Source organism: Erythrolamprus reginae, chromosome 1 (assembly GCF_031021105.1).
Source record: "Erythrolamprus reginae isolate rEryReg1 chromosome 1, rEryReg1.hap1, whole genome shotgun sequence".
Taxonomy (NCBI): Eukaryota; Metazoa; Chordata; class Lepidosauria; order Squamata; family Dipsadidae; genus Erythrolamprus; species Erythrolamprus reginae.
Window position 1 is genome coordinate 138,506,987 of NC_091950.1, and position 27,697 is coordinate 138,534,683.

A 27,697-nucleotide genomic window follows, 5' to 3' on the forward strand; every position below is an offset into this window, starting at 1 on the left:
TCTACCATTGCTGTCAGCCGCCCCGAGTCTACGGAGAGGGGCAGCATACAAATTAAATAAGTAAGTAAGTAAGTAAGTAAGTAAGTAAGTAAGTAAGTAAGTAAGTAAGTAAGTAGGTAGGTAGGTAGGTAGGTAGGTAGGTAGGTAGGTAGGTAGATAGATAGATTAGATAGATAGATGATAGATAGATAGATAGATAGATAGATAGATAGATAGATAGATAGATAGATAGATAGATATAGGCTATTCATGTTTCATCCTCCAGTGTGAATACCAGTTCCTTTAACATATATTCAGCATACAGATTGAATATAAGCTTTGTGCTCCTTTGATAACCTGGAGTCAGTCTATTCTACCATGTTCTGCCTGTACTGTGGCTTCCTGACCTGTATGTACATTTCTCATGAGGACAATGAGATTCTGGGCTTCTCATTTTTCCCTGAACAGTTTTCAAAAATCTTTCTATAATATATGAAGCACATTTATTCTGCTCTTTGTTCAGTTTGTGGAGCATCTCTTTAAGAAAGGTCCAAAAGAGTTGCAGCAGGAGCCACAAAGGGCGAGGTGGTTGTTGAAGGAATTGTTAAACTCAACTGTTTAGCCTGCAGAAGAAAAGTCTTAAGTGGGGCTGGGTAAACAGGCTTCAGTTATAGGAAGACTAGTTATAGCTTAACCTTAAGGAAGAAAGTGTTTTGTGACAATGATTGAGGGAAAGGTGTGGGCTTCCTTTTTGGATGTATTCAGGCAGATACGGGGCAGCCTTCCATTAAGGATGGGATCACATGTAAGAAGAGAGGTTTGACATGATGGCCTACATGGTCCCTTTTAAATTCCATTATGTTATGAGTGTGTGATTTTCCCAACTCTGAAGGATTGAGCCAAAATCTTGTAAATGCTATTGTTAATTTAAATAAAAGTGAGAGAGAAATAAAATAGGAATCCTATCTATAAAATGGGGCAGTGAAATCAGCAAACAGATTACTCTTTATCTTTTATATTCACATGCAAATATTATTCCTGATATTTATTTATTTATTTATTCATTCATTCATTCATTCATTCATTCATTCATTTATTTATTTATTTATTGGATTTGTATGCCGCCCCTCTCCGAAGATTCGGGGCGGCTAACAAAAATAATATACCCCATGCTTTTAGAAATAAAAAAGAAAAGAAAAGAAAAAACAATTTAAACCTATTATCTATAGGTTACCTTTTCTTAGAATTGTTGGTAAAACACTGCCACTGGGATTCACTGCACGAATCTCAGTGGCCGATTAGAGTTGGCCTTCTCCGTGTCCCGTCGACTAAACAATGTCGTCTGGTGGGACCCAGGGGAAGAGCCTTCTCTGTGGTGGCTCTGGCCCTCTGGAATCAACTCCCCCCAGAAATTAGAACTGCCCCCACCCTTCTCACCTTTCATACGTTATTGAAAACTCATCTTTGTAGCCAGGCATGGGGAAACTGACATATCCCCCAACTATCTTGGTTTGTGTATGGTTTAAATGGATTGTGTGATTATTTTACTATATGTTTTTAAATTGTTTTTTAATATTGGATTTGTAGACTGTTTATTATTGTTGTGAGCTGCCCCGAGTCTTCGGAGAGGGGCAGCATACACATCTAATAAATTATTATTATTATTATTATTATTATTATTATTATTATTGTTGTTATTGTTGTTGTTGTTATTATTATTATTGTTATTATTAATTTTCTTGTTTTTACAGTTTCACCAAAAACAAAAGTGAAGATCAGAGCATGAAAATTCTTGCCACTATATTTAAGTGTAATTATTAAATTATAATCCATTATTGTGGTAATTAAATGATCAGTTTGTAAGTTTTTAATCAATCATACACAACATTAACAAGGAGCCACTAGATCAGTCATGCTATACTATCTGATTTCTCTTTTGCAAAGAGAGAAACTGGATCTATATCACATGATTATTTGAAGATACATATACTTATGCAAATTTTCAGTCAGTTGGAAAAACCTCTAGCTGGTGTCTATTAATACAGAGTGCAAGCAGGAGTTCACAAAACAAAACACATACTATATCTCTCTCACACTCAACAGCCTGGATGTAGAAAATAAGAAGATAAGATAAAAGTTATGTATTCACATGGAGCCAGTTTGCTGCAGTGATTAAGGCATCAGTCTAGAAATTGAGAGGGTGTGAATTCAAGTGCTGCCTTGTATATGGAGCTGGCTGGATGATCTTAGGCTAGTCACTTTCTCTCAGTCCTAGGAAGGAAGCAGTGGAAAGTCACTTCTGAAAAACCTTGCCAAGAAAAAGGAGGAATTTGTTCAGCTGTCCTTAAGAATTCAAAGTAGAATAAATAAAAATAAAAGGACTATAAGTGTTCTTATATACATGCATAAGTACACCAGAGTGCCTTCTGTCCCCTGTCCTAATGTTTCTCTTTTATTAGTATCATGTGTGTGTGTGTATATATGACGGTCTTGGTATATTCGGGTTTCTTCCCGTGTAGGATTTGGAAATTTCTGGTGACGTTTCAACGAGGTCCCACTCGTCATCTCCAGGCTGGTGTTTCTGTCCTTGTTCTAGGGTGAGCACTGCGAGACCTGAGCTGCCTTCCTTCTATAAATACTGGTGGCTGGGTGTGGTTTGATGGCTCAGCAATTGCCTGCTGTGTAGAAACTTCCTGGTGAGTCAGTGGGGTAACATCTGGGGTCGTTGATGTAGCTGAGGTATGCTGATTAGTTAATTGTTGTAGATTAGGCGTGATATCCTGAGTAGTTGGAGCTTGCAGGCTACTTGATTGTTTTGCAATGTGTGTTCTGAGTCTGGTTTCTATGGCTGGGATATGTTTGAGGACTGGTTTCCAGATGTCTGGTAAGCGGAAGGTATCATCCTGCTTGTTCATATTTTGGGGATGTTTTTCTATCTTGATGGCTTCCATGATTATTCTTTTGCTGTAGTGTTCTGTTTTGGAAATTAATTTGGTACTGTCAAAATCAATTTCATGTCCTGTAGTTTTGAAGTGTTGGAAAAGGGAGGAGGTTTTTTCTTTTTTCCTTAATGCATTCTTATGTTCTATCTGGATTTAATAATATATATATTGGACAAACTAACTAATATATATATTGGACAAACTAACAGGAGAGTAAATGCACATGTTGCAGAACACAAGAATGCACTAAGGAAAAAAGAAAAAAGGCAGCTCAGGTCTTGCTGTGTTCGCCCTAGAACAAGGACAGAAGCACCAGCCTGAAGATGACGAGTGGGACCTCACTGAAACGTCACCAGAAATTTCTAAATCCTACACGGGAAGAAACCCGAATATACCAAGACCATCATACCTGTAGCCATGAAAATCTACGAAGATATATATATATATGTAGATTGTTCTGAGTTCGGGTTTTGCCCCGTGTAATGTTTTGAGTGTCTATGCAACGTTTCGGTGAAATCACATTCACCATCATCAGGCTGAAGTTTTGAGCTTCGTGCTGTTGTAAATATGGAATGTATATATGTTTTTTTATGTCGTATCACCCTGATATATTTGAAGGAACGTCACAGCTCCTTTTTGCCTCTAGGCCCAATCCAGGACCATTTCAAGGCAGTTAATTTATTTATAGCCGACAACTAAAAAAACATTTAACATATATATGTGTGTGTGTGTGTGTGTGTGTGTGTAATATGTATATATATATCTTTGTATACCACCAATACATACTTGATAAAACAAGCAAACAAATAAAATATTTTTAAAAGTGACTTCCAATCTTCAGTATGCCAAGTAAAAAGAAATTTGATAAATCATTACCTGCTATAAAATTACAAATAAACATCTATCCTTCCCAAAACCCATCTCTCTATATGCATAACGATAAATGATCAACTCTTTAGTCCTGGTGTCATCCAAAAACACATGAAGATTTACCAGAGATTTATAAAAAGCATATTTTATTTTAAACTTGATCAAACAGAACAACTTTATATTCCTTTCTTTTACTTCTAACATTCTTGGTTTTTAATTCATTCAGATATTATCTTTCTTCTTGTATCATAAAGGCTTCTTCAAGTCTCTAGCAGACATCTTTTGTAGGTCCACTGGAAATTCATTAACCAAATCATTATTTTGATTTGGGTTTTTTTGTATTTCTGTTTTATTTTTCAAAGCCTTAAGCAGTGCAAGTGTCTCAATATCTTTGGTCAAACACCTCCTAGGAATTATGTCTGTCATGCTTTGAATTGGAGAGAAGAAATCAGCCTAAACATTTTTCTTCCAGGTTGCCTTTCAGATTATTCTTATAATATTTCATTATCATGTTTTGGCATTAGGATCCATTCACAGCCTTTCACCTTGACAAGACTCTAGTAAGGAAGCACATGGCATCACTTTTGATTGGGGAATTGGCACCTGATCAGCCCAGCTTTGAGCCTGAAAAAAATGTAAGTTTTGAGACAGAAAATTAAGATAGTGCTTATAGTGTTAGCCTTCAAGATCTTAAATATTATAGGGCTTGACTCAATGATCAGCTTTGCCATTAAAACTGATCTGCTATTAAGGTCAACAAAAGAGATTTTATAAGGTGCTCCTCAATCTTTCTGCATTGTCCTTGTTTTTCACTCCAATCTGTTGGCATTTATAAAACAGTAAAAGTCAATTTCCTTCAGCAGACTTTTAATTATGAAGTGATCTTCATATTTGCCACTCCATTCCCTTCCACTCTCCACCTCATTGCCCTGAAGCTGCACTTGATCCTCCCCAAATATATCTGAAGGATATCTTCACTATCACTCATACTCAGCCTCCTCTCATCTTTCTGTCTGCTTCCACTTAGCAAGCAGGACTCGAATCTGCAGATGAGAATAACATGGAAGGAACCCTGTTTGCTTCTTTATGCTCCACAGATTCAAACTGAACCCAAATAACCCTCCCAAGCTGAGGCTTCTCTCATCTCAACAAGACATATTCAAGTAGTGTCCAATGTAGAGTGAATGTATACAGTTTTACCCATTTCATCCTCTGGGTGTAGAGCAACCTCATTTTATGTCCCATCAATTGGTTTTCCATTTGATTTTGCCAAACAAGATCCAAAGTACTTTTAAAAATGTAGCTGGGCAATACGACTGGGCAAGTAAGCTCAGTTCTTTTAGGCTTCCCCAACCTCCACCTAATTAATCGCAGACTGTCTTCTCAAGATTATTAAGCAGGTGGTTGCAATGCAGCCTCAGAGAGTCTGGAGAAAATGGTTTATCTGGATTCTTTTCAGTCAGGTTTCAGGCCTGGTCACAGCACTGAAAGAGCATTAATCATGTGTAGGAATGACCTGTGATGAGACTTCTGGCCAATGGGTTTCTGATTATGTAACTTGATGGAAGTAATTGAATGGGCAGCTGTATAAAGTAGGTAAATGGAGCCCAATAACAGTTCCATAAATAATTAATCAGAAATAATAAACATTAATTCATAATATTAATTACATATTTTATAACAATAATAAAATACTACACTTAAGTAAATATTAATGAATTTGGAATATAGTACAACTATATTTTATAAACGAATTTAATGTGCAATTAGATTACAATAAATATATAAATAAAAATAATACTGAATAACAGAACACTCAGTGGAATATATAAATTGGTGCTACCTTGTGGACACTCAATAAAGCTATATTAAACTATACCAAGCTATACCATAAAATCATCTTCAGCTATACCAGTTATTTCTCTCACCCTCCCTCCCTTCACTCTGTCTGTTACCCCATTAATGCTTTTTGCCAAGATTATTAAATCCAGATAGACATAGATTTCTAGTGTCGGAAACATGAAGTCTAAGTTGTCTAGCAGCCACTCAGAAGAAAAATAGTTTATTTATGCAACAATGTTTCATTTGTTTTCTTCCACATTTAATATTTTTGAAATAATATTTATCAAATTTTGGGGTCACATGCTTTCCTCTTCATTCCCCTATAAAATGTTTGGAAGGAAAAGGATAATTTGAAGGGCAATTCCACCAAGAGTTCTTGACGTTAACTGTTGATGCCACTGGCTAGCTATGCTGTGTGTACATTAATTCAAAACTGCTGCAAATTTTCTGATTTCTCCCCCATAGAAATTATTAGTAGAAGATTTTCGGGAACTGCTGTCCAATCTTAAAAAGATGGGATTCTTCAAACCAAGCAAAACCTTCTTTTTCCTGATGTTACTGCATATTTTACTGCTGGATGTTGGTGGCTGGTTTGTGTTGTGGTATTTTGGGCTATCTATTACATCTTTTCTTATTGCCACACTGATGCTAACTTTTGCTCAGGTAATATTCTTGTTTTTATTTTAGGGAAAATTGTATTTTCATTAGTTTGGCTTCCTACAGTAGAATGTCTTTTAGCCAAATTAAATAATTTCTTTATAGCAATGTAGCTGGTATATCGCATCAATATGACATAAATTTCGAAAGTGTTGCTGATATATTATTCCCCTTCTTGTTGCTTTAAAGATTTCTACTAGGTTTGTTTGGGAGTAAATGAATAAGATCTTCCAATGTTACATATAGAGTACATCCTTTATAGTGTGATAAATATGGTATAATTTTAAATTTTATCATTCATTGATAAGTTATTTTGTTGGATTATCTTCCTTTTGAATTATTTGCAAAAAAATTCTTTTCCTTAGCCAATTATACCACTTGTCCCAGACTTGGTAGAAAATTGTATCTTCTCGATTTTGTAATTTCATGGTCAATTTGGACATTTCTGCATAATCCATAACTTAAAGTTAAAAGGTTTAAGTTAAAGTTAAAAGATTTAAGATAGTAGGTGTTCTTTCTTGTTTCCAATATTGGGCATACAGAATTCTTGCAGCAGCTAAAATGTGAATTATGATATAATAATCTTCCTTACTAATCTTTTGTCTGACTATTCCTAAAAGGAATAATTCTGGTTTTAGAGGAATAGATAAAGAGATAATTTGGTCTATAATTTTTTAAATTCTTAACCAATAGGTTTTTGCAATTTCGCATGTCCACCAAGCGTGGTAATATGTCCCAGTTTTTTCATTGCACTTCCAGCATTTTGGGGACATATTTGGGTAGGTTTTGGCAAGTCTAGCTGGAGGAAGATGCCATCTGTAGAATATTTTATATTGGTTCTCTTTCTGAGTAGTGGCAATTGTATATTTATAATTTATAGTCCAGATTTTCCCCCATTCATTTAGATAAATATTATATCCAAAATTTTGACCCCAGGCAATCATTGATGTTTTAACTGTTTCTTCTATAGTATACTGATGCAATAGATTATTAGATATATTAGATATTATTTTCTTATTTGAACCAAGTAAAATCTTATTTAATGTATTGTTTTTTTGAAATCCAAATTTGTTTTTATGTTTAGTATAAATGTTTTGTATTTGAATATATTGGTACCAATCAAAACTAAAGCCGGCCTCTAAAAGGTTTTGTTTAGATATTAGATCGTCATTGATATCAAGTAGCTGTTCATATGTTATTATCTTGTTAAGGGGGAGGAGGTTTGGATATGTAACAACTTGGATTAGAGATATCCATTTGGGGGTGGATAAGTAGTAGTTCTTCCTAATAAGTTGCCAAACGCCAATTAAAGCCTTGCAGATGTAGTGTTGTTTAAAGTATGAGGGTATTTTATGCAAATCTGTTAATGGCCTTCTAGTGCTAATAGTCTTCTATTTTTAAGTGTTATCCATTCCCTGATTGAATTGAGAATTGAGGCTTTATAATATAACTCCATATTAGGAAGTCCAAATCCCCCTCTTGTACGGTGATCAAACATACATTTAATTTTTATCCTCGCCTTTTTCTTGGCCCAAATAAATTTACGAAATTTCTTATGAAGACATTCAAAGAAGGTTTTGTTTAATTTTTTGGGAGCAGTTTGGAATAAGTACAGATAACGTGGGAGAATGTTTGATTTAATCGTAGCGATTCTTCCCATTAGGGAAAGAGGGAGTTTTGTCCATTTGTTTAGATCTTTGTCTACGTCATTAGTAAGTTTGTCGTAATTATCTTTTTTGATTGTGGCACAATTTGCAGTAATCCATAATCCTAAATACTTATATTTTTTTTGTGGATTTGAGTTTAGATAATTCTTCAAGTTTGCCTCTCTGGTTATGTGACATATTTTTAGTTATTATCTTGGTTTTGTCTTTGTTTATATGTAGTCCAGACACAGTACCAAATCTCTCCATTTCTTTAATCATGTTTACAATTGATTTTAATGGATCTTGTAATATAAAAACCATGTCATCCGCAAATGCCTGGACTTTAAATTGTTCCTGTTTAATTTTGAGACCTCAAATTTCATTATTTGCTCTTATGTTATTTAATAGAATTTCTAAAACCAAAAGTAATGGGGCTAAGGGACACCCTTGTCTTACACCTTTACAAATACTTGTCTTATCAGTCATATCATTATTAACTAATATTTTGCAGTTTGAGTAGTATATATAGATCTGATAAGATTAATGAAATGATTGCCAAACTTCATAGTTTCAAACTATGAGGTGAGAAATTGCCAGTAGAGACTATCAAATGCTTTATGAAGGTCGATGAATATGAAAGCTACAGGTTTATCGATATTTTTATTGTAATGTTATGAGTCCAATATAATTCTCGTATTAATTCCAATATTCTTGCTGGGAGAAAACCATTTTGATCTGGATGTATTATGGTATTTAGGGTCCTTTTGAGTCTATCTGCTATAATTGAATGCAAATATTTTATAATCTGAGTTTAAAAGGGATATTGGGCGATAATTCTGTATATGAAACCTATTTTTATCATCTTTTGGAACTAGGGTTATATATGCCTCATTCCATGTAGCAGGGAGTTTGGCTTCCTCTAATGCTTCATTAAATAAATTAAGAAGTATGGTTAAGAAGTGCAAAATTTCTGACGTTTGTTTATAAAATTCAGCGGGGATGCCGCCTGGCTCTGGTGTTTTAGTATTTTTTTGATTCACAATTGCTTTATATATTTCTTTTTTTTTCCAATATTTTTATGAATTTTTTAAAATATGAGGCAAGACAAAACAAACAACATTTAACATGTAAAGGAGCTACCATTGCTCCACTAAGCATAGAAGTCTTGCTAATACAGAATAGAAAAACTAGTTAGAATTTAGATCAGTATAGAAAAGTAAAAATTGTTCATAACATATTTCTTAACATACTACTGTAATGTAAAATCTAAATACTTCAATATTTTTGTTATAGTATTATAATTAAAATAATTAAAATCAGTTAATAAAGCTAAAACTTATCCATAAAGTTTCAGTATATAATTTATTCAGTCTGGAAAATTTAAGTTTTCTGTAGTTTGTTTTTGTATCATTAATAATCCTTTTAAACATTTCCCCAATTATATACTTTCTCCCAAATTTTAGAAATTTTATAAAACACTGTTTCCATTTGATTAAGTGTCTCATCATCATATCTAATTCTGCATTATCTATTCTTTATCTATTTCTAATGATGTTATTTTACTATTCAAAAGCTCCTGATGGTCCTTATTTATTTTAATTAAATCTGAATCTTTGAATAGTTCTAAGAGTAAACGGTCATCTATTTCTTCCTTTTTATTCAGATTAGAAAAGAAAAGTTCAATTATTTGTTTTTTGTCTTTGTGTTTTGTTTTTAGGACTCCCAGTTTGTCATATAAGGCTTCGATATTTTTGCCTTTTTTTGTTGGGCAAGTTGACAGGATAGCCATCTCCCAGGTTTGTTAGCAAATTCAAATTGTTTTTGCCTAGAAATTCTTATTTTTTGAGAAAGTTCATCTTGAGTTTTTAACTTTATTTCATGTTTAATCAAATTTATTTCAGCTAGAGTTTTATGGTTATTTGGATTTGATTGTAAACTTTCTTTTTAAGTTTTAAGTTTAATGTGTGAAATTGAGATTTGGCCTGTTTTTTCATTTTAGCTGTATATGCAATGTAAATACCCCTTGTATAAGCTTTCAGCATGTCCCATAGGTTTTGAGTAGATGTTATCCCATCCTGGTTAATTTGAAGAAAAAGCTATATTTCATTTCTAATTAAGTTTTGGAATTCTTTTTCATTAAGTATTGATTGGTTCATGGACCATCTTTGAGATTGGATATTTGAAGGATTTCTCCACTTCAAGGTTATAGGGTTATGATCTGCCTAGGTATTTGGGAGTATATGAATCTGAGATATTTCATTAATAAGTTCAGGAGTGGCCCATGATTTGTGTGAGGCAGAGAAAAAAGTATATTCATAACAGTTGGGATTGTAATGGCGCCAAATGTCTTGTAATGCAAATTCAGTAGCTAAGTCTTCAAAAGCTAATGGTAATTGTTTTCTGGATTTGGTTTTGGAGCCTTTGTAATCCATTTTTTAATTTAATGTCGCATTAAAGTCGCCAACCATTATTATATTTTCTAATTTTAATTCAGTAATTTTTTTGTGAAGATTTGAGAAAAATATAGGTTGTCGAATCGATGGGGCATATATTGTGATTATATTTGGTTTTTTTTAGTATAAGAGAATTTGTACTATTAAGATTTGACCATTATTGTTGGAATATATTAGTTTTGGGGCAAGATTGGGATTAACATAAACGACAATTCCTCTCTTCTTATAATTGCAGGTGATATAAATTTTTTACCAAGTCTGGGAAAAGATAGCACCTCAGCATCTCGAATTTTGATATGGGTTTCTTGGAGGCAAATTAGATCAAATTTTTGTTTTAGTAACTTATGGAAAATTTTCTTTCTCTTAGAGGGGGAATTTAGGCCATTAATATTTACGGAAAACAATGATGTTTCTTTGTATCGATAGTGGGTTTCAACAATCTCATCTTTTCTCCTTCCTAGCTTTGGCTTGAGCTCTAGTCGTTGGGCCATCTCTGTCATATTCGTGTCTTCTGGGTATATCTCTTAGGTCTTTGTCTGATAAGGAGTCTTCAGAACTAATTATGTCAATACTACCCTTATCCTTTGATTCATGATCTGGAGGGTAATGTTCTTCCACTATTTTGATTGCATGCTCATAAAAGTCTTTTGCCTCTTCCACGGTGGTAATCTTGTATTTGTTTTCACTGACAGAGATGAGCATGCCCTCCAGAACTAACCACCTTAAAGGTATTTTATTCTTGTTGAGTCTGGATGCCAATGTCTGATACGGTTTCCTTTTTCCCCTAATGCATCTTGGGACTTGGCAGAGTGCTTTGATTTCTATCCCTTTGTAAGAAATAGAATTATCTTTGGATAAGTTGTATATTTCATCTCTAACAGTACGTCTCAAGAAGCGGATATGAACTTCTCTAGGAAGTTGATTTCTCCTAGCATATGATGAGGAGATCCTGTAGATTTCATCCATCTGTTGGGTTATTTCTTGTGCGGTCTTATTTGTCATAGTTGCCAAGATCTCTGCCATAATTTGGAGTAGATCTTCTTAATTTGATTCAATCACATTTTGAAATCTTAAGTAAAATGCTGATTTTTCCAATCCAAAGTTAATAATCGCTTCCTCGAGATCTTTGTTTATATATTCTGTCCTACATTCAGCATGCTGCGGACGAGATTCCATTCTTTCATTTGCTTCAACAATTTTTTGGATTTTTTGGTCATTTTTTGTATGGATCCCATGGACCATCTCCATCCTTTCATCAAGGCAGCCAACCCGATCATCAATTTTCTTTATATTCTCCTTCATTGTTCCCATAGTACCTGTCATTGCCTCATAATTTCTGTCAATGGATTCTTGCATCCTAAGCATCATGTCCTGCAACAAGGCTAAGGTCGTGCTTGTTGTCTGATCTGCTGGGATTTTCTCATTAGGAGGATTTGGAGGGTTCGGGGGGTTGTCAGAGTTAAATTGTGTGGATGGTGTTGAGCAGCTGCCTTTCTCCAGGCCTTATTATTGTGTTGGTATTGGAAGAGAACATTTTAGATTTGGTCCAAAAGAATTTCAATTCAATGGTAGAACAGTAAACATTAAAGAAGTTCAAAATCGTAGAGTAGAGCAAGGGTTTCTTAAGTAAGGAGAAAATTAATATAGTACCACAAAAGCATTATAGAATAAAGAGAAAGAGAAAAAGAAACTTGTTATAAGAGAAGTAAAGATAATATTAGAAATATTATCTAAATATGAAAAAGGTGTGGACAAAGATAGAGTCAATAACCTTATTACTTTAAATGTATAAACAATTCACTGCTATTTAATATACTTAATATAAGAAAGAGAATAAAGAAGAGACAATATTTCAGGAAATCACAATAATTAAATAAATTCAGTTGCTTATTAGTCTAATACGTCAATTCTCAGATGTATCTATATATATAGCCCTATATTCAATAATTAATATATAAGATAGTATTTAAAGTGTAATTAATGGTAGATCTTGGCAAATAGTAGTAGCAATAGTAGTAGCAATAGTCCCAAGTTTTCAAGTTTATATTTAAAGAATAGCAAAAATAGCATATATATATATATATATATATATATATATATATATATATATATATATATATATATATATATATATATTTGACACAAAAATATGTAACCCTTCCCTGGTGCAGAGCTGAAGGGACTGGATACTGTAGCCTAGAGGATAATTCTCTGCTTTACAAGGCAGAGGTTGCAGGTTCAAGTCCCAGTGGGTATGGCTAATTGATGAGGCCAAAATAAGGCCAAAATAGATCTATCCTAGTCTCCCTTAATTTTCAAATTCAGCAAAAAAAACATGTGACATATATATAGATCAATCAGTAAATCAATAAATCAATTGCTGGTTCCTCTCTCTCTCTTTATTCTATTTTTTCTCAACAATATTTCCTTTTTCTCTGTTTTCTCTTTTTTCACCTCTTCTCTTTTCTCTATTTCTTTTTCTTATCTCTTCAATATTTCTAATATTGTATGATCTTTATGGTATAGGTATCAAATGTATTGATTTATAAACAAATTACTGTTGACCTATTACAAGTTATCTTTTCTATTTTTGTTTTCTGTAAAACTCAATAAACACATTTTTTTAAAAAAATTCTTCATAAAGAAAATAACACATATTCAATTGTCTTGGGCCTTTGGATATTTAGAGTCCATGGAGAGGGGCGGCATACAAATCCAATAAATAAGTAAGTAAGTAAGTAAGTAAGTAAGTAAGTAAACAAACAAACAAACAAACAAACAAAATGTTTGCATTCAATTATTTAGAGGAATAAAGGTTGAGAACACTAAGCAATTCTGTTAGATAAAAAGGCACTTCTATTTTGCCGAACAAATGATTCTGTCGAAAATAAGGATATTGGAGGCTTTTAAAAAGAGCTTGGCAGCCCTTTATCTCAGAAGACTTGCAAGCTCCCCTTTAACTCTGTTATTCTATGTTCTATGATGCCATGTCATCTTATATCTCAATCATTCTGAAAGACAGTAAGTAATGAAGCAAAAATAGAGCATTAAAAATCAACCATGTCTTCTCACTGTCTATCACAAAATATCAGATATGTTTGTGGAAGATATCTGTGGTTACATTATAGAATTTATTTCTTGTGCCTATCCTGTTTGGAACATTTATCTGGGTGGCTGAACCTTTGACTGAATAAACAATCCTAGAATGAATGAACCTTTATTGTATCTATTCCAGCAGTTCTTGCATAGCTATTACAAATACCATTGGATATAAGTTGTAGGAGTGACACAAAAGGTGGTCCTGATTGCTTATTAGAATCTTATGATAATCATTAAGTGTTGTACCTCATGATTCTTATATTTTGTTTTATGTACACTGAAAGCATATGCACCAAAGACAAATTGCTTGTGTGTCCAATCACACTTGGCCAATAAAGAATTCTATTTTATTCTATACACTTTTTTTAGTCTCAGGCAGGCTGGCTACAACATGATTTGGGACATCTTTCAGTCTTCAGTAATACAAAATGGAACCACCTTTTTCATGAATTTGTGGCGTGCCATATAAAAGTAAGTAAGGTATATTGTTCTGGGTCCTATTCTTTTTAATATGTTTGTGAGTGACATAGGGGAAGATTTGGTAGGAAAGGTTTGCCTATTTGCCGATTTGGAGGTGACTGTAATATGACAAACGATTTAGCTTTACTAGATAAGTGGTCAAAGCAATGGAAATTGCAGTTTAATGTTTCCAAATGAAAAATTATGCACTTGGGGAAAAGGAATCCTCAATATGAATATTGTATTGGCAGTTCTGTGTTAGCAAAAATTTCAGAAGAGAAGGATTTAGGAGTAGTGATTTCTGACAGTCTCAAAATGGGTGAACAGTGCGGTCAGGCAGTAGGGAAAGCAAGTAGAATGCTTGGCTGCATAGCTAGAGGTATAACAAGCAGGAAGAGGGAAATCATGATCCCACTGGATAGAGCACTAGTGAGACCACATTTGGAATACTGTGTTCAGTTCACCTAAAAAAAGATATTGATAAAATTGAATGTATCCAAAGACAGGCTACAAAAATGGTGGAAGCATAAAACCTATCAGGAAAGATTTAATGAACTCAATCTCTATAGTCTGAAGGACAGAAGGGAAAGGGGGGGACATGATCGAAACATTTAAATATGTTAACGGGTTAAATAAGGTTCAGAAGCGAAGTGTTTTTAATAGGAAAGTGAACATAAGAACAAGGGATTACAATCTGAGGTTAGTTGGGGAAAAGATCAGAAGCAGCATGAGAAAATATTATTTTACTGAAAGAGTAGTGGATGCTTGGAACAAACTTCCAGCAGACATGGTTGGTAAATCCACAGTAACTGAATTTAAACATGCCTGTGATAAACGTATATCCATCTTAAGATAAAATACAGGAAATAGTATAAGGGCAGATTAGATGGACCAAGAGGTCTTTTTCTGCCATCAATCTTCTATGTTTCTATTCTTAGAATTTTCCATGGAATTGTAGAGCTTATATGAAAAAGTTTCATGAGTAAATATTATTCCAGATTTTTAAAGTGGAATTCCTCTTAGAATATATATTTATCTGATAATAACATACATCTTGAGAGCATTTACCTTTTCCCCAAAAGAGTAAGCTTTAGTGATCTTCATCTATTGGTATCTGAAAAAACATCCCTCCGACAATTTTATTTATATTTCATGTTGTATCCTTTGGTATATATAGTGGAACCTCGGTTAACAAATGCCTTTGGATAACGAACATTTTGGATAACAACCAAAATATTGGTTAAAACTTTTCACCGGATACCAAACAAATATTTTTGGTTGTTATTCGAAATGTTACACCCATTGTCCCTCAAACTTATTTGAAAATCTGATTCAAAGTTCAGTGGAATTTCTTCTTTAAAACAGAATACTGTGGCAGTAAATAGTCAAGTAATATTTTTAAAAAGCTTGAATATTTTCTTTCATTCTTCCTCTACAGGGACTTTCAGCTAATTGGTGGACTTTGCACCATACCCAGCATCATGCTAAACCCAACTGTTTCCAGAAAGACCCAGACGTTTCATTTCATCCTTTTATTTTGTCATTAGGGGAACCTCTTTCTTTGGAGGTAAGAAGTTTCTAGCCTGATGCCTTAACTGGTTCTCCTGTGGTAGCTCATAGCTAGAGATAAATATTATGAATTGGATTACCTGATGAATTATTTCACTGGATTGACTTAACAATCATGTACAAAAGGATTCTGAGGAAAGCAGCAAGTTTTAATGGTCATGAGTGCAATCCTAAGAAGGTGTGTTAGGGAAGCAAAATAGCAGATAGTCTCCCTGTCCCCAAATCCCAGCAACTCGTGTAGGATAGAAGATGGAGGGTGGTATGGAGCTTAAGCATTTCTTTGTTTCCATTTGCTCTGTCTCTGGTTAATGTTATGAATTGGGCTGATTATTGTGTGAATTATCTATCCCAATGGATTGTTTCAGACTTGATAAGCATATACTGCCCTGGTTCTTTCTTAAAACAAAGAAAATATAACATTATTTATGCCTCACAGGCAGAAATACCAGTATAATTCTTTTTATCTCTGATGATTGTGAGGTTCTGAGGATGTGACCGTCAGTAAAAATCTCAAAATGAAGAATCTGCCTATTTAGTTGAGATTCTGAATTTTTTTCTTGTTTATTTTTTCTTGTTTATTCACCCCTATTGAAATCAGTCAGAATATTAATTGTGGCAGCTATAGGATGGTGTGACTGAAAAGCTGATATTGGGACAATGGAACACTGTGAACCCATCAGATCCAGGACCATCAATAATGCTTTCTTTTGGGGCCTTCCACTAATGGAAAGATTAGTATAAGTTTATCTAGTATTTCTGTTACCAAAAGGGACAGTTTCCTTTCCTGACTAAGAAATCTAAGTTTAAGAATGTTCTATCTATATTTCTATTGCAGGGCTTAATGTTAAAAGATATCTCACACTGCCATGTGTTTCTGCATCTGGAAATTTAGGAAATAAAGGCTTCAATCTATTCTAACTATGACAATTGCAATTTATTATTGTGACAGTTGTGTGCATTCCAGGTTTGGGGTGGGTTTTTTTTTTTTTTGCTTTTTTCCTGCCTGAGTATTTATTTAATAGGATGTTATAGAAATGGAGTCTTAAGTTATAATTACCTAGTGAAAGGTATTTGTTTTTCTCATGACTTACTTTCTTTTACAGTTGGGTTTGCAGAAAAAGAAATACATTCCTTATAATCATCAGCACCAGTATTTTTTCTTCAGTGAGTATCTATCCCTCCCCACCCCTGCTAAATGCAAATGAACTTTTTCTGGAGCATCTTTGGACTCTTATCTTTTCCACTATGAGTTCATGGACAGATTACATTAGCATTCTACATAATCCCCAGCACAGTGCAGATTAATAACCTCTTAATGAGAAGATAGGAAGAGGGAAGAACAAAGAGCAGTGACAGCAACTACAGAACATTGCAGAGAACGAGGAGGAATTCTTTCTTTTTTCAGGACACAAAGATTCCATGAGTTTAATATATATATAATTTAAGGTGGAGGGTGGCATTCTGATTCTAAGTCTACATCTTCAAAAACAGATGATGCCTAAACAGTGCAAAGACAGAAATGGCAAACTAGAGTGGGTACTGCACTTTCTCATGAAACTGCTGAATTATTTGATGCTCTATAGGCAAAACTTTTTTATTAGAGTGGAAGAAAATTGCCATAAAAGAGAGACAGGAATATAATGGAGAAGATAGACCATTCTCTTCACCAACAGTTGTTTTTCCTTTTGAAACTACTAAATTTATAAGATCATAAATGGTGCTTCTTGGATCTAATCCTTGGCCCATCGAGTTCAGCAGTCCATTCTCACAATAACCAACCAAGGAAATCCACTGGTCTTCCTTCAGGTGGCCTTCAGAAGTTATCACATTGCCATCCAAGCTAATGACCATTGAATCTCATAAATTCCATGAATTGGTCCATTCTTTCTTGAAATCAGCCAAGCTAGTGGCCACCTAGCGGTGTTGGACTTTAAACAAGTTTTTTTCTAAAATCTTCCTATATGGGTTAGGGAGATATTTTATTTTGAAAGAAACCCAAGATATAAAAGCAAAATGTGAAACTTTATGCAGTTTATACTCTTTTTTAAAAATAATAATAATTATTTTTTAACAAATTTATATTTCACACAACATAAAACAGTGCATAGTGAAATGTGCTCACCACCTAGATACACACACATTCCCCACCACCAAATCGAGGGTGTTCTTGTATAGTCCACTTGACCCAAGAGCAATATATCTATTTACATATTATAGAGTGATTCCAATTTATTTCTTGTAGCTTGGTCTCGGATTCTGCTCATCATATATCGCCTTACCTTGTGCAGTTTATGCTCTATGTGTTTTCTATTATTATTATTGATGTTGTTATTGTTATTGTTGTTGCTGCTGCTGTTGTTGTTATTATTATTATTATTATTATTAATTATATTTGTATGCCGCCCCTCTCCGAAGACTCGATTGCCTCTACTTTATATTTCATTCTACAGTATTGCTGTTTCTATATTGTTACATTAATTACAATTATTATAATGATTACAATTATTATACTCTACTACAATACCACATTCTGTGGTAATATTATATAATAATGTTTTCTTCTTATAAACACTATTCTCCCTTAATTCCTCTTTCTGGAATTTCTGCTCCTTTTCTTCTCTGTTATTCGCCAGCAGATAGAGTACTTCCTTGTTTTTTAAAATATATTTTTATTTTTTTAAAAAATATCCATCAATATTGTATGTGAACAGGGTTGATTTGGGTATCATTCATATTAATCCAATTTGCAATAACAGTATTAATAATCTCTATCTCATTTATAAAATTTAAGTAATCATATTGTTCAAACATACATAAGCAAGAAATGCCAACTCCTCCTCTTTATCTCTATTTTCATCTATGTCTATATCTTCATTAATGACCTAGGTGAGGGGATAGAAAGGGAACTAACCAAATTTTCAGATGAGACCAAGCTGGTGGGAGTAGCCAATACCACAGAGGACAGGCTCAGGATCCAAATGGATCTTGACAGACTTGTACAGTGGGGCCAAATAAATAAAATGAGATTCAATGCAGAGAAAAGTAAAATCCTACACCTAGGTAAGAAAAACCAAAGACATACATATAAATTGGGTGAAACCACACTCAATAGCAGCGACTGCGAAAGAGATCTTGGAGTCTTGATGGACAACCAACTAAATATGAGACAGCAATGTGCAGCGGAAGCCAAAAAGGCCAATACAATCCTAAATTGCATTATCAGAGGGATGCAATCTAGGACTAGGGAGGTACTAATGCCACTCAATAAAGCCTTAATTAGACCACACCAAGAGTACTGCTTCCAGTTTTGGTCACCACACTGCAAAAAAGACATTGAAACTCTAGAAAAAGTGCAGAAGGGGGCAATCAGGATGATAAACTAAAACATACGAAGAGAGGTTGCAGGAACTGGGCATAGCTAGTCTAGCAAAGAAAAGGACAGGGGAGACATGATAGCAGTGTTCCAATACCCGAGGGGCTGCCATAGAGAGGAGGGGGTCAGGCTGTTTTCCAAAGCACCAGAGGGCAGACAAGGAATAATGTATGGAAGCTGACCAAAGAGAGATTCAACCTATAAATAAGTAGACATTTTTTGGCAGTGAGATTGATCAACCAGTGGAACAGCTTGCCTGTGGAGGTTGTGAGTGTTCCAATACTAGAGACTTTCAAGGGGAGATTGGGCTGCCATTTGTCTGAAATGGTATAGGATGACCTACAAGTCCCATTCCAACACAAACAAACAAACAAACAAACAAACAAACAAACAAACAAACAAACGTCTTGTTCAATCTAAACATTTCTCTATTATATATTACCAAATTTGACTAGGTATCATTCATATTAATCCAATTCACCCCAACATTGTTAATAATCTCTATTGCCTTTATAAAATTTATATAATCCTCATTATATTATTTAAACATATATGTAAGGAAAATGCCTAAGCCCATCTCTTCTCCTCTTTAGTACTTGAATTGTATCCATTTTCATATCATTTATATTGATCCAGTTCACACTAATATTGTTAATAATCTCTACCACATTGATCAAATTTATGTAATCCTCATTATATTATTTAAATGTACATGAATGAAAAATGCCTAACATCAGTAAACTTCTAATCTTTCTATTATTTTTATTAATTCCATAAACAGTTTCTATTCTATTATTTCCCGTATCTAATTTTATGTCTGCCTCCTTAGCTTACAATGAGGATCCTTTAATATTTAAAGGGCAATTTTTCTATCCATCATCTCTTCTTTTCTTTATTGCTTTAATTCTTATCCATTTTATAATTTGCCTCCCACCTTCCTCATCTTTATCTCTGTCTTCAGCAATCTCTTTTCTATTCAGTCTAAACATTTCTACCAGTGCAATCTTTTGCGGCGCAGGCGGAGTAACAGTCGGACACAAAGGTATGGGTATAATGGGGTCACTTTTATTAAACCAAACTCTAAATTAACTATTTAACCAATTAAACCACGTGACCTGCAGGGGTGCATAAATCAAATGGGGGCGGAGTTAACTTTCAAACAACCTCAACTGAGCAACTCTCGGGCGAAAGCTCCTTGCCTGGGTGCAGGGTCATGGTAAAATTACACCTGCCCCCTGCCCCTTGCCACGCCCCCATGGCGTGTGAGATGGCTCGCCACTGGTCTCTGGTAAGCCCCAGCCAGCGAGCCTCAGGAGCGACCCCCTCCCCGAACCCAAGCCGGTCGAGCCCTGTAATCCGAGAAGGAGATCGCCCCTCACCTCACTAGGGGTGCCCCTGAAGGAGATCACACAATTGCTGCTTACGCCCATTTCCGCCCCCTATCGGCCACAGCAGGGGGTGAAATTATAATTTATTCCCCCTGCTCCCCCCCCTGCACATGAATGTGCAGGCACCACTGCAGGTCTGCTATGAATTTGTCATTCCCCCTGTCTGTCAAATGTACCCCGTCCAGTCTATATAACGCTATCTGGGATGCTCTGATGTCGGGGTGGTCTATCACTCCACCCCCCGCCTGGAGTACCCACTTCCTCACTGCTCTGTTGACTCTCTTCCTGGCCCCATCTACCGCCTTAGGGTCTTTGGCATGCCTCCAGCACCTCCGTGGTAAAATATTGGACCACAACACGCGTGTGTCTGGCCACCGTTGCCAAATCACCTGTAAGCCATCCCAAATGTGCCACAACAAGTCGACACCCGTCATTGCTCCCAGGTCGTTTCCTCCCACATGTAAAACCAACCATCCCGCCCCCCCCTGCACTTTCCCGCTGTTGAATAACAGGGGAAGCAAATCAAACCACCGTAGTCCACTACGGCCCAACCATTGGACAATCACATGCTGGTCCAGCTCCAATTGCATGCCGGGCGATGTCTCCTGAGCCCTCTTCTCGGCCCAGTACACCATGCTGTGGCCACAGATCAGAATCCTGTGGTGTGTACCCTGTTTGTTATCTAAAGGAAGGGAGGAAACAAAGCAGCATCAGAAGTGGCGGCGCAGACTGCACCCTTTCCCGCCCTACTCACCTAAGGGCGGATGTATGTCTGGAAGGCCGCTGATCTCCATCGGCCCATGGCACGTATGTCCAGTGTGCTGAAACCCTCTTCAGCTGCAAAGGAAGCTGCGCCAATCCTAAAAGAGTGAGTCCCATAACGCCTGGGGTCCAAGCCCAGCTGGGACAAGGCCTTAGTCGTTACTGCCCAAAACTGGTATCTGGTGAGAGGCCCACCAGAGGAATGACAGAAAAGTGGGCCCGGCTCTCCGCCCCTAAGGGCCCAGTATGCTGAGAGTGCCCCCTCGGGGCACACCTTCCTGTTGTTAGTCTGGGAAAGCTTAACTGTAACCCCCCATCCCCTTTGATCAGTCTTGGATCTTCTCAGCCGCAGGAATACCGAGCCCCGCCTGAATCTAATATCCCTAGCCGTCAAGGCGCGGCCGGAGCTATCGGACCTGGATGCTGCTAGAACCTCACTGATACGGAAAGCCCCAAAAAACAAAGTAACTGCAGCCGCGTGGTAAAGTGCTGCCTTGTAATCCGAGCGGCACAGCCTGTCCCACCAGTCACGCAGCCCCATTAGGTGGGCTCACTTGAGGGGATGCCTGCTGTCACCCTGAACCTGACCCCTCTCCCTGATCCAGCCTTCCAGTGTTTTCCTAACCCTGAAGTCCCCCGTGGTGTCAGAGAAACCCCTTGACTTGGCTATAAAAGCCAAGCCGGCCAGCTTGCCCCGTATTGTCCGGGCTGTCAACCCCCGGTGTTTGCTAAGCGCGCAAAACTCAAGCAGGTGCTCCACCGGAGCCGGCCATAGCTGTTCGTATCCCCTGAGGTGACGGAAAGCCCAAAATTCCCTACCTGCCCGCTGGTAGGACCTCCTGGTGCTCGTGGCTATGGACATATCCAGTGCCCTGTTTATGTCGGCCCTCCAATCAGCCACAGGTGAAGGGGGGCAGCCTCTGGGTGCTCCTTGGCCTGTGGGGCAAGCAGCCGGAACCTAGCCAACTGCCCCCTTGATAGTGCATCAGCCACCCCGTTTCTAATCCCAGGGACATGGTGTGCTCGAAAGAGCATGTTATGGGCCAGGCACTTCATCACCATATGCCGCACCAATCCCATCACCCGCTCATTCTTGGAGGAGAGTGTGTTGACCACATGTACCACTGCCATGTTATCGCACCAGAAGTGTACCGTCTTCCCTGTGAAACTGGGGGACCAAAGTTCAATGGCAACTACAATCGGGAATAATTCTAAAAATGTCAAATCCCTGCAAACCGCGGTACCCCGCCACTCCTGTGGCCAGTCCGCCCGAAACCATCTATCCTTCCATATGACGCCGAAACCAGCCATCCCGGCCGTGTCAGACTTCACCTGCAAGTCCCCTTTCAGCAGCATGTCTTGTCTCCAAAAAGATACCCCATTGTATGTATCCAGAAATTGTTGCCACACCCCTAGATCCTTCCTAACGCTAGCCGCTAAGCGAATCCTGTGGTGCGGCTTGCTCAGGCCGACCGTCGCCTGATAAAGTCTATACATAAACGCCCTCCCCGGCGCTATCACACGACAAGCAAAATTCAACAGTCCGGCTAGCTCCTGAACCTGCTTGAGGGTCACCCTCCTGGCGGCTCGAACAACCTTCACCGTATCCTTAAGTCTGGCCAACTTGTCCTCAGGTAGCCTGCACGTTTGCGCTACCGAATCTACCTCAATGCCTAGAAAGGTAAGCCTGGTGGTGGGCCCCTCGGTTTTTTCATGGGCAAGAGGCACGCCCAGATCTGTGCATAAATCCTGAAATCCTGCCATCCCCCACCTACATTCGTCAGAGCCAGCCGGCCCTGCGAAGAGAAAGTCATCGAGATAATGTACCACTGACCTAATCCCTGTGCCCTTCACGTGGGCCCACTCGAGAAACGAACTAAATTTCTCAAATAAAGAGCACGACACCGAACAGCCCATCGGTAGGGCCCTGTCCACGAAGAAGCCACCCTCAAACTGAAAACCCAGGAGGTCAAAATCCTCGGGGTGAATTGGTAAAAGTCGAAAGGCCGACTTAATATCACATTTGCCCATCAGGGCCCCCACTCCACACCCTCGAACCATCGATATAGCCGTCTCAAAGGGTGTGTAGCGCACTGAGCACAGTTCCTCCGGGATGTGGTCATTTACCGATTCACCCGGGGGGAAGGACAGATGGTGAATAAGCCTGAACTCCCCGGCTGCTCTCTTGGGCACCACCCCCAAGGGGGATACTCGCAAGGAGGGCAGAGGCGGCTCCGTAAAGGGGCCAACCACCCGGCCCTCCCGCACCTCCTTCATAATCTTCTCGCGTACCACATGCCCCATGCCAGCTACTGACTTCAAATTATCCGCTAGGCAGGCATTCCTAGGCCCTTCGTATGGTATCCTAAAGCCCTCAGAAAAACCTGTAATCAAAAACTCAGCACCTTTCCTGGGTCGATAGCCGGTAAGTCTGTCCTTTAACCTGTCCAACCTAACGGGGGTTGGGCCCCTTACTCTGAGCTCCTCCTGGCTGGGGCTTGGAGGAGCCCCCTGCTTCCTTGTTGCCGCCTCCCCCCCTGCCCCTGTAACATGCCGAGGTTGGGTGCCTACCATTGCACAATGCGCAGGCGTGGCGAAAGCGGCAAACTGGCCTTGAGCAGGCCCCCCTAGCGCCGTACTCATAACAGTACGGTGGGCTCTGAAAGGACGAACCCGACCCACTACGCTGTGTAGGGCCCTGAGTCCCCGAACCCACTGCGGGGCGGGGGAGGGTAGCCTCCTTCCCCTGTGTCAGCAGCAAGTGGCAAGTGGGCGTCCGCCCGCTAGCCGGGGTAGCTGCTTGCTGCGTGGCCTGAAGCCATAGATCATTGTGTTTCATGTCCCAAGGCCAATGCCTATTGTGCGCGGTGAATCTACGAAATGTCTCGTCGTACTGTTTCCAAGCCTCACCCCCAAACTCCTGGTACGCCTTCAAAATCAAATTCATATATAATATGAGTTCGTGGGTCTTGTGCACGTCATCCTCTACTACCACTGAATGGTAAGCCAAAAAGGCATATGACCATGCTAATATCCCCCTATCCATCTTAGTGTCCTTTGGTTCATCGGACCCCTTCTTATTATCCTTGTCCTTGTCTTTCTTTGACTTCTCAGGTAGTAATATACTAAAGATATCCACATAAGCCCCACGCCATATTTTCCGCTTGAGGGCCTGCGACATATGCATGCTCAGCGGGGTGTCTGGGAGGCCAGGGACGAAAGGGTTGTCACTGTCACCCTCGTAAGGGTCAGTGGACTCCGTTGTGGTCGACTCGGAGCTATCCTTGGACGTGTCCCTTCTCTTCCTGCCCCTTTTTGCAACCTCCCGTCTGCGCCCCCTCCTCCACACCTGTGCTGCCGTGCGCGAACGCCATGTCCTGTGTGCCCTATGTGTTCTGCATTTAACGGCCTGCAGCCTGCCTCGTGGCCCCCTTGGATGGGACCACCGATGCTTAGGCACAGGGCACTCACCCCAATGCGAAGAGTCGGCGTCGGTGTCCTCAGAGCAGGAAGCTGTCCTGCTTACCCGCTTTCTCTTGCGCTTCTTCTTTGCATGCCGCTCTGATCGCTCCTTCTGGGACCGCTCCACCGATTCTGAGGAGCTCCGCGTCCCATCCGCGCTTGTGGTGCCCGTGGCACCCTCCTGCAGGAGCCTGCTCCTCCTCCTCGGCCCCTTATCCAGTTTCTTGAGTAAGATAACAATTGTGAGGAAACCAAGAGTGAGTCATCACCTGCACCCTCCTTTCTGGCTGTCCTCCCGGCAGGGGCCCCCTCGTCGGAGATGCTGAGCTCCGAGCCGCTGGGTTCCCCCTCCTCGGGTCCCGAGGCCTCAGCAACCCGTCCACGTGGCCCCCGTGATGGGGCCCGCCCCTGGCGACGGCCTTTTGCCCTCACCGCTGGTCCCCTGCGGCTTGCCACCCGTCCCCTGTGGCCTCCTTCCCCCCTGGAGCTTCCTTCCCCATCAGGCCTCCTCACCTGTTTGGCCACAGGGGCCTCTATCCAGGCCCTCTTGGGGGCCCGCCTCCTCCCCATAAGGCGAGGTTTGATGGGGGGGTGCCCTGCTCGACATCCTCCTCCCCCGCTGCCCTCCGCTGGGCCCCAGCCTTCCCTTTGTTCCCCCGGGCCATTACAGCAGCCACCCTTAAAAAGCCACCCAAATAGCCTCCGCCAACCGCTAGCCCTCCGCCCTCTACAGGCCTGAGCGCAGAAGCCGAATGCCGGCTGCGCCGTCCGCTTCCTTCTTCAACCTTCGGGCCTTGTCCCTCGCCGCGTCGCTGTCTCCGGGTGCTGCTGGTCTGTCTCCCGACGCCGGGCGAAGAGGAACTGCGCCACGAGGCAGCCCCTTTTATAGGGCTGCCTCCCTCTCGCCCGGACCAATCGGTGCCCAGCGCACCCAACCGCCGTCACTGCAGCCCCCGGTGATGACGTGGGGGCCGCAGGCTCCGCCCCATAATGGCGGCCTCCTTCTCCCAGCCGCGCCGCAACGACCGCCGGCTGGTAAGTTGCCAGCGGGCATTGCTGCCAATTCTCCCAATTCTCTGCCCATATTCTCCCAATTCTCTGCCCATCTCCTCATCTGGGACTTGATCCTGGAGGAGGACGACCTGATATGTGTGACTGAAACCTTGCTGGGTTTTACCAGATTCACTCGTGCACAGTTTGGCCGAGTCTCTTGCCATGACCTGGAACAAGGCTGCGACAGAGGCTCTTGACAGGATTGTGCCGTTGTGCCCTCTCTGTGGCACTAAACCCTGGAGAGCTCCTTGGTTCACTGAGGAACTGCAGGAGTTGAAACACCAGAAGAGATGCCTGGAGAAGCGATGGAGGAAAAGCAAATCTGAATCTGATTTAACACTTGTAAGAGCTCACATTAAGACTTACAAAGTGGCGCTCAAGGAGGCAAGATGCGCATATCATGCCGCCTTGATTGCATCAGCAGAATCCTGTCCGGCCGCTCCATTTTCGGGTGACCTGCTCCCTCCTTAATCAGGGTGTGTGTGTTGGGGAGTCCTTGCAGAGTAGTGCCAAGGAATTTAATTCATTTTTTGATGATAAAGTCACTCAGATCAGGATGAGACTTGACCCAGATTGGATTGCAGTGTTGGTTGACAACGAGTCAGTTAAGGTGACTGGGGCCCATCCTTGTCCATCTGTTTGGGAGGAGTTTGACCTGGTGACACCTGATGAAGTGGACAAGACCATTGGAATTGTGAGTTCCGCCACCTGTTTACTGGATCACTGTCCCTTTTGGCTGGTTTTGGCCAGCAGAGAGGTGACACAGAGCTGGGTCCAGGAGATTGTCAATGCTTCTTTGAGGGGGGGGTCCTTCCCAGCTCCCTACAAGGAGGCACTTGTGCGCCCCCCTCCTCAAGAAGCCTTCCCTGGACCCAGCCGTGCTTAATAACTACCATCCAGACTCCAACCTTTCCTTTATGGGGAAGGTTGTTGAGAAGGTGGTGTCGCTCCAGCGGTCCTTGGAAGAAGCCAATTATCTAGGCCCTCAACAGTCAGGATTCAGGTCCGGCTACAGCATGGAAACTGCTTTGGTCGCACTGATAGATGATCTCTGGTAGGCCCAGGACAGGGGCTTGTCCTCTGTCCTGGTGCTTCTTGACCTCTCAGAGGCTTTCGATACCACCAACCATGGTATCCTTCTGCACCGGCTGGAGGGGTTGGGAGTGGGAGGCACAGTTCTTCAGTGGTTCTCCTCCTACCTCTCCAGTCGGTTGCAGTCGGTGTTAGTGGAGGGTCAGAGGTCAACCTCTAGGTCTCTCCCTTGTGGGTTGCCCCAGCGGTTGGTCCTCTCCCCCCTGCTATTCAATATCTACATGAAACCACTGGGGGAGATCATCCAAGGGCATGGGGTGAGATATCATCAGTACGCTGATGATACCCAGTTGTACATCTCCACCCCATGTCCAGTCAGTGAAGCGGTGGAAGTGATGTGTTGGTGCCTGGAGGCTGTTGGGGTCTGGATGGGTGTCAACAAGCTCAAACTCAACCCTGACAAGATGGAGTGGCTGTGGGTTTTGCCTGCCAAGGACAATTCCATTTGTCCGTCCATCACCCTGGGGGAGGGGAGTTATTGACCCCCTCAGAGAGGATCCACAACTTGGGCATCCTTCTCGATCCACAGCTGACATTAGAGCACCATCTTTCAGCTGTGGCAAGGAGGGTGTTTGCCCATGTTCGCCTGGTGTACCAGTTGCGGTCCTATTTGGACCGGGAGTCACTGCTCACAGTCTCTTATGCCCTCATCACCTAAGGTTTGACTACTGCAACACTCTCTACATAGGGCTACCTTTGAAAAGTGTTTGGAAACTTCAGATCATGCAGAATGCGGCTGCGAGAGCAATCATGGGCTTTCCAAGATATACCCATGTCTCATCAAAACTCTGTGGCCTGCACTGGCTGCCGATCAGTTTCTGGTCACAATTCAAAATGTTGGTTATGACGTATAAAGCCCTACATGGCATTGGACCAGAATACCTTTGAAACCGCCTTCTGCCGCACGAATCCCAGCGATCGATTAGGTCCCACAGAGTTGGCCTTCTTTGGGTCCCGTTGACAAAACAGTGCCATCTGTCTGGACCCAGGGGGAGAGTCTTCTCTGTGGCAGCCCCCACCCTCTGGAATCAACTCCCCCCAGAGAATAGGA

At 40.1% G+C, this 27,697-nt stretch overlaps 2 protein-coding genes across 2 annotated transcripts in view; both read left to right on the top strand.

The window, feature by feature from the left end:
• LOC139175661 (veficolin-1-like) overlaps positions 1-27,697 on the top strand; it is a 940,898-nt gene that overhangs the window by 540,499 nt on the left and 372,702 nt on the right. The window lies entirely within an intron of this gene.
• Positions 1-27,697, top strand: part of LOC139175524 (acyl-CoA (8-3)-desaturase-like) — a 42,992-nt gene that overhangs the window by 525 nt on the left and 14,770 nt on the right. Inside the window, exons 2-8 of the mRNA XM_070766672.1 lie at positions 4,316-4,426; positions 6,099-6,296; positions 13,858-13,959; positions 15,386-15,514; positions 16,620-16,684; positions 21,672-21,680; positions 23,776-23,789. Of these exons, the coding sequence (XP_070622773.1) occupies positions 4,364-4,426; positions 6,099-6,296; positions 13,858-13,959; positions 15,386-15,514; positions 16,620-16,684; positions 21,672-21,680; positions 23,776-23,789 (580 nt within the window). The 5' untranslated portion in view covers positions 4,316-4,363. The remainder of the gene's footprint in view (positions 1-4,315; positions 4,427-6,098; positions 6,297-13,857; positions 13,960-15,385; positions 15,515-16,619; positions 16,685-21,671; positions 21,681-23,775; positions 23,790-27,697) is intronic.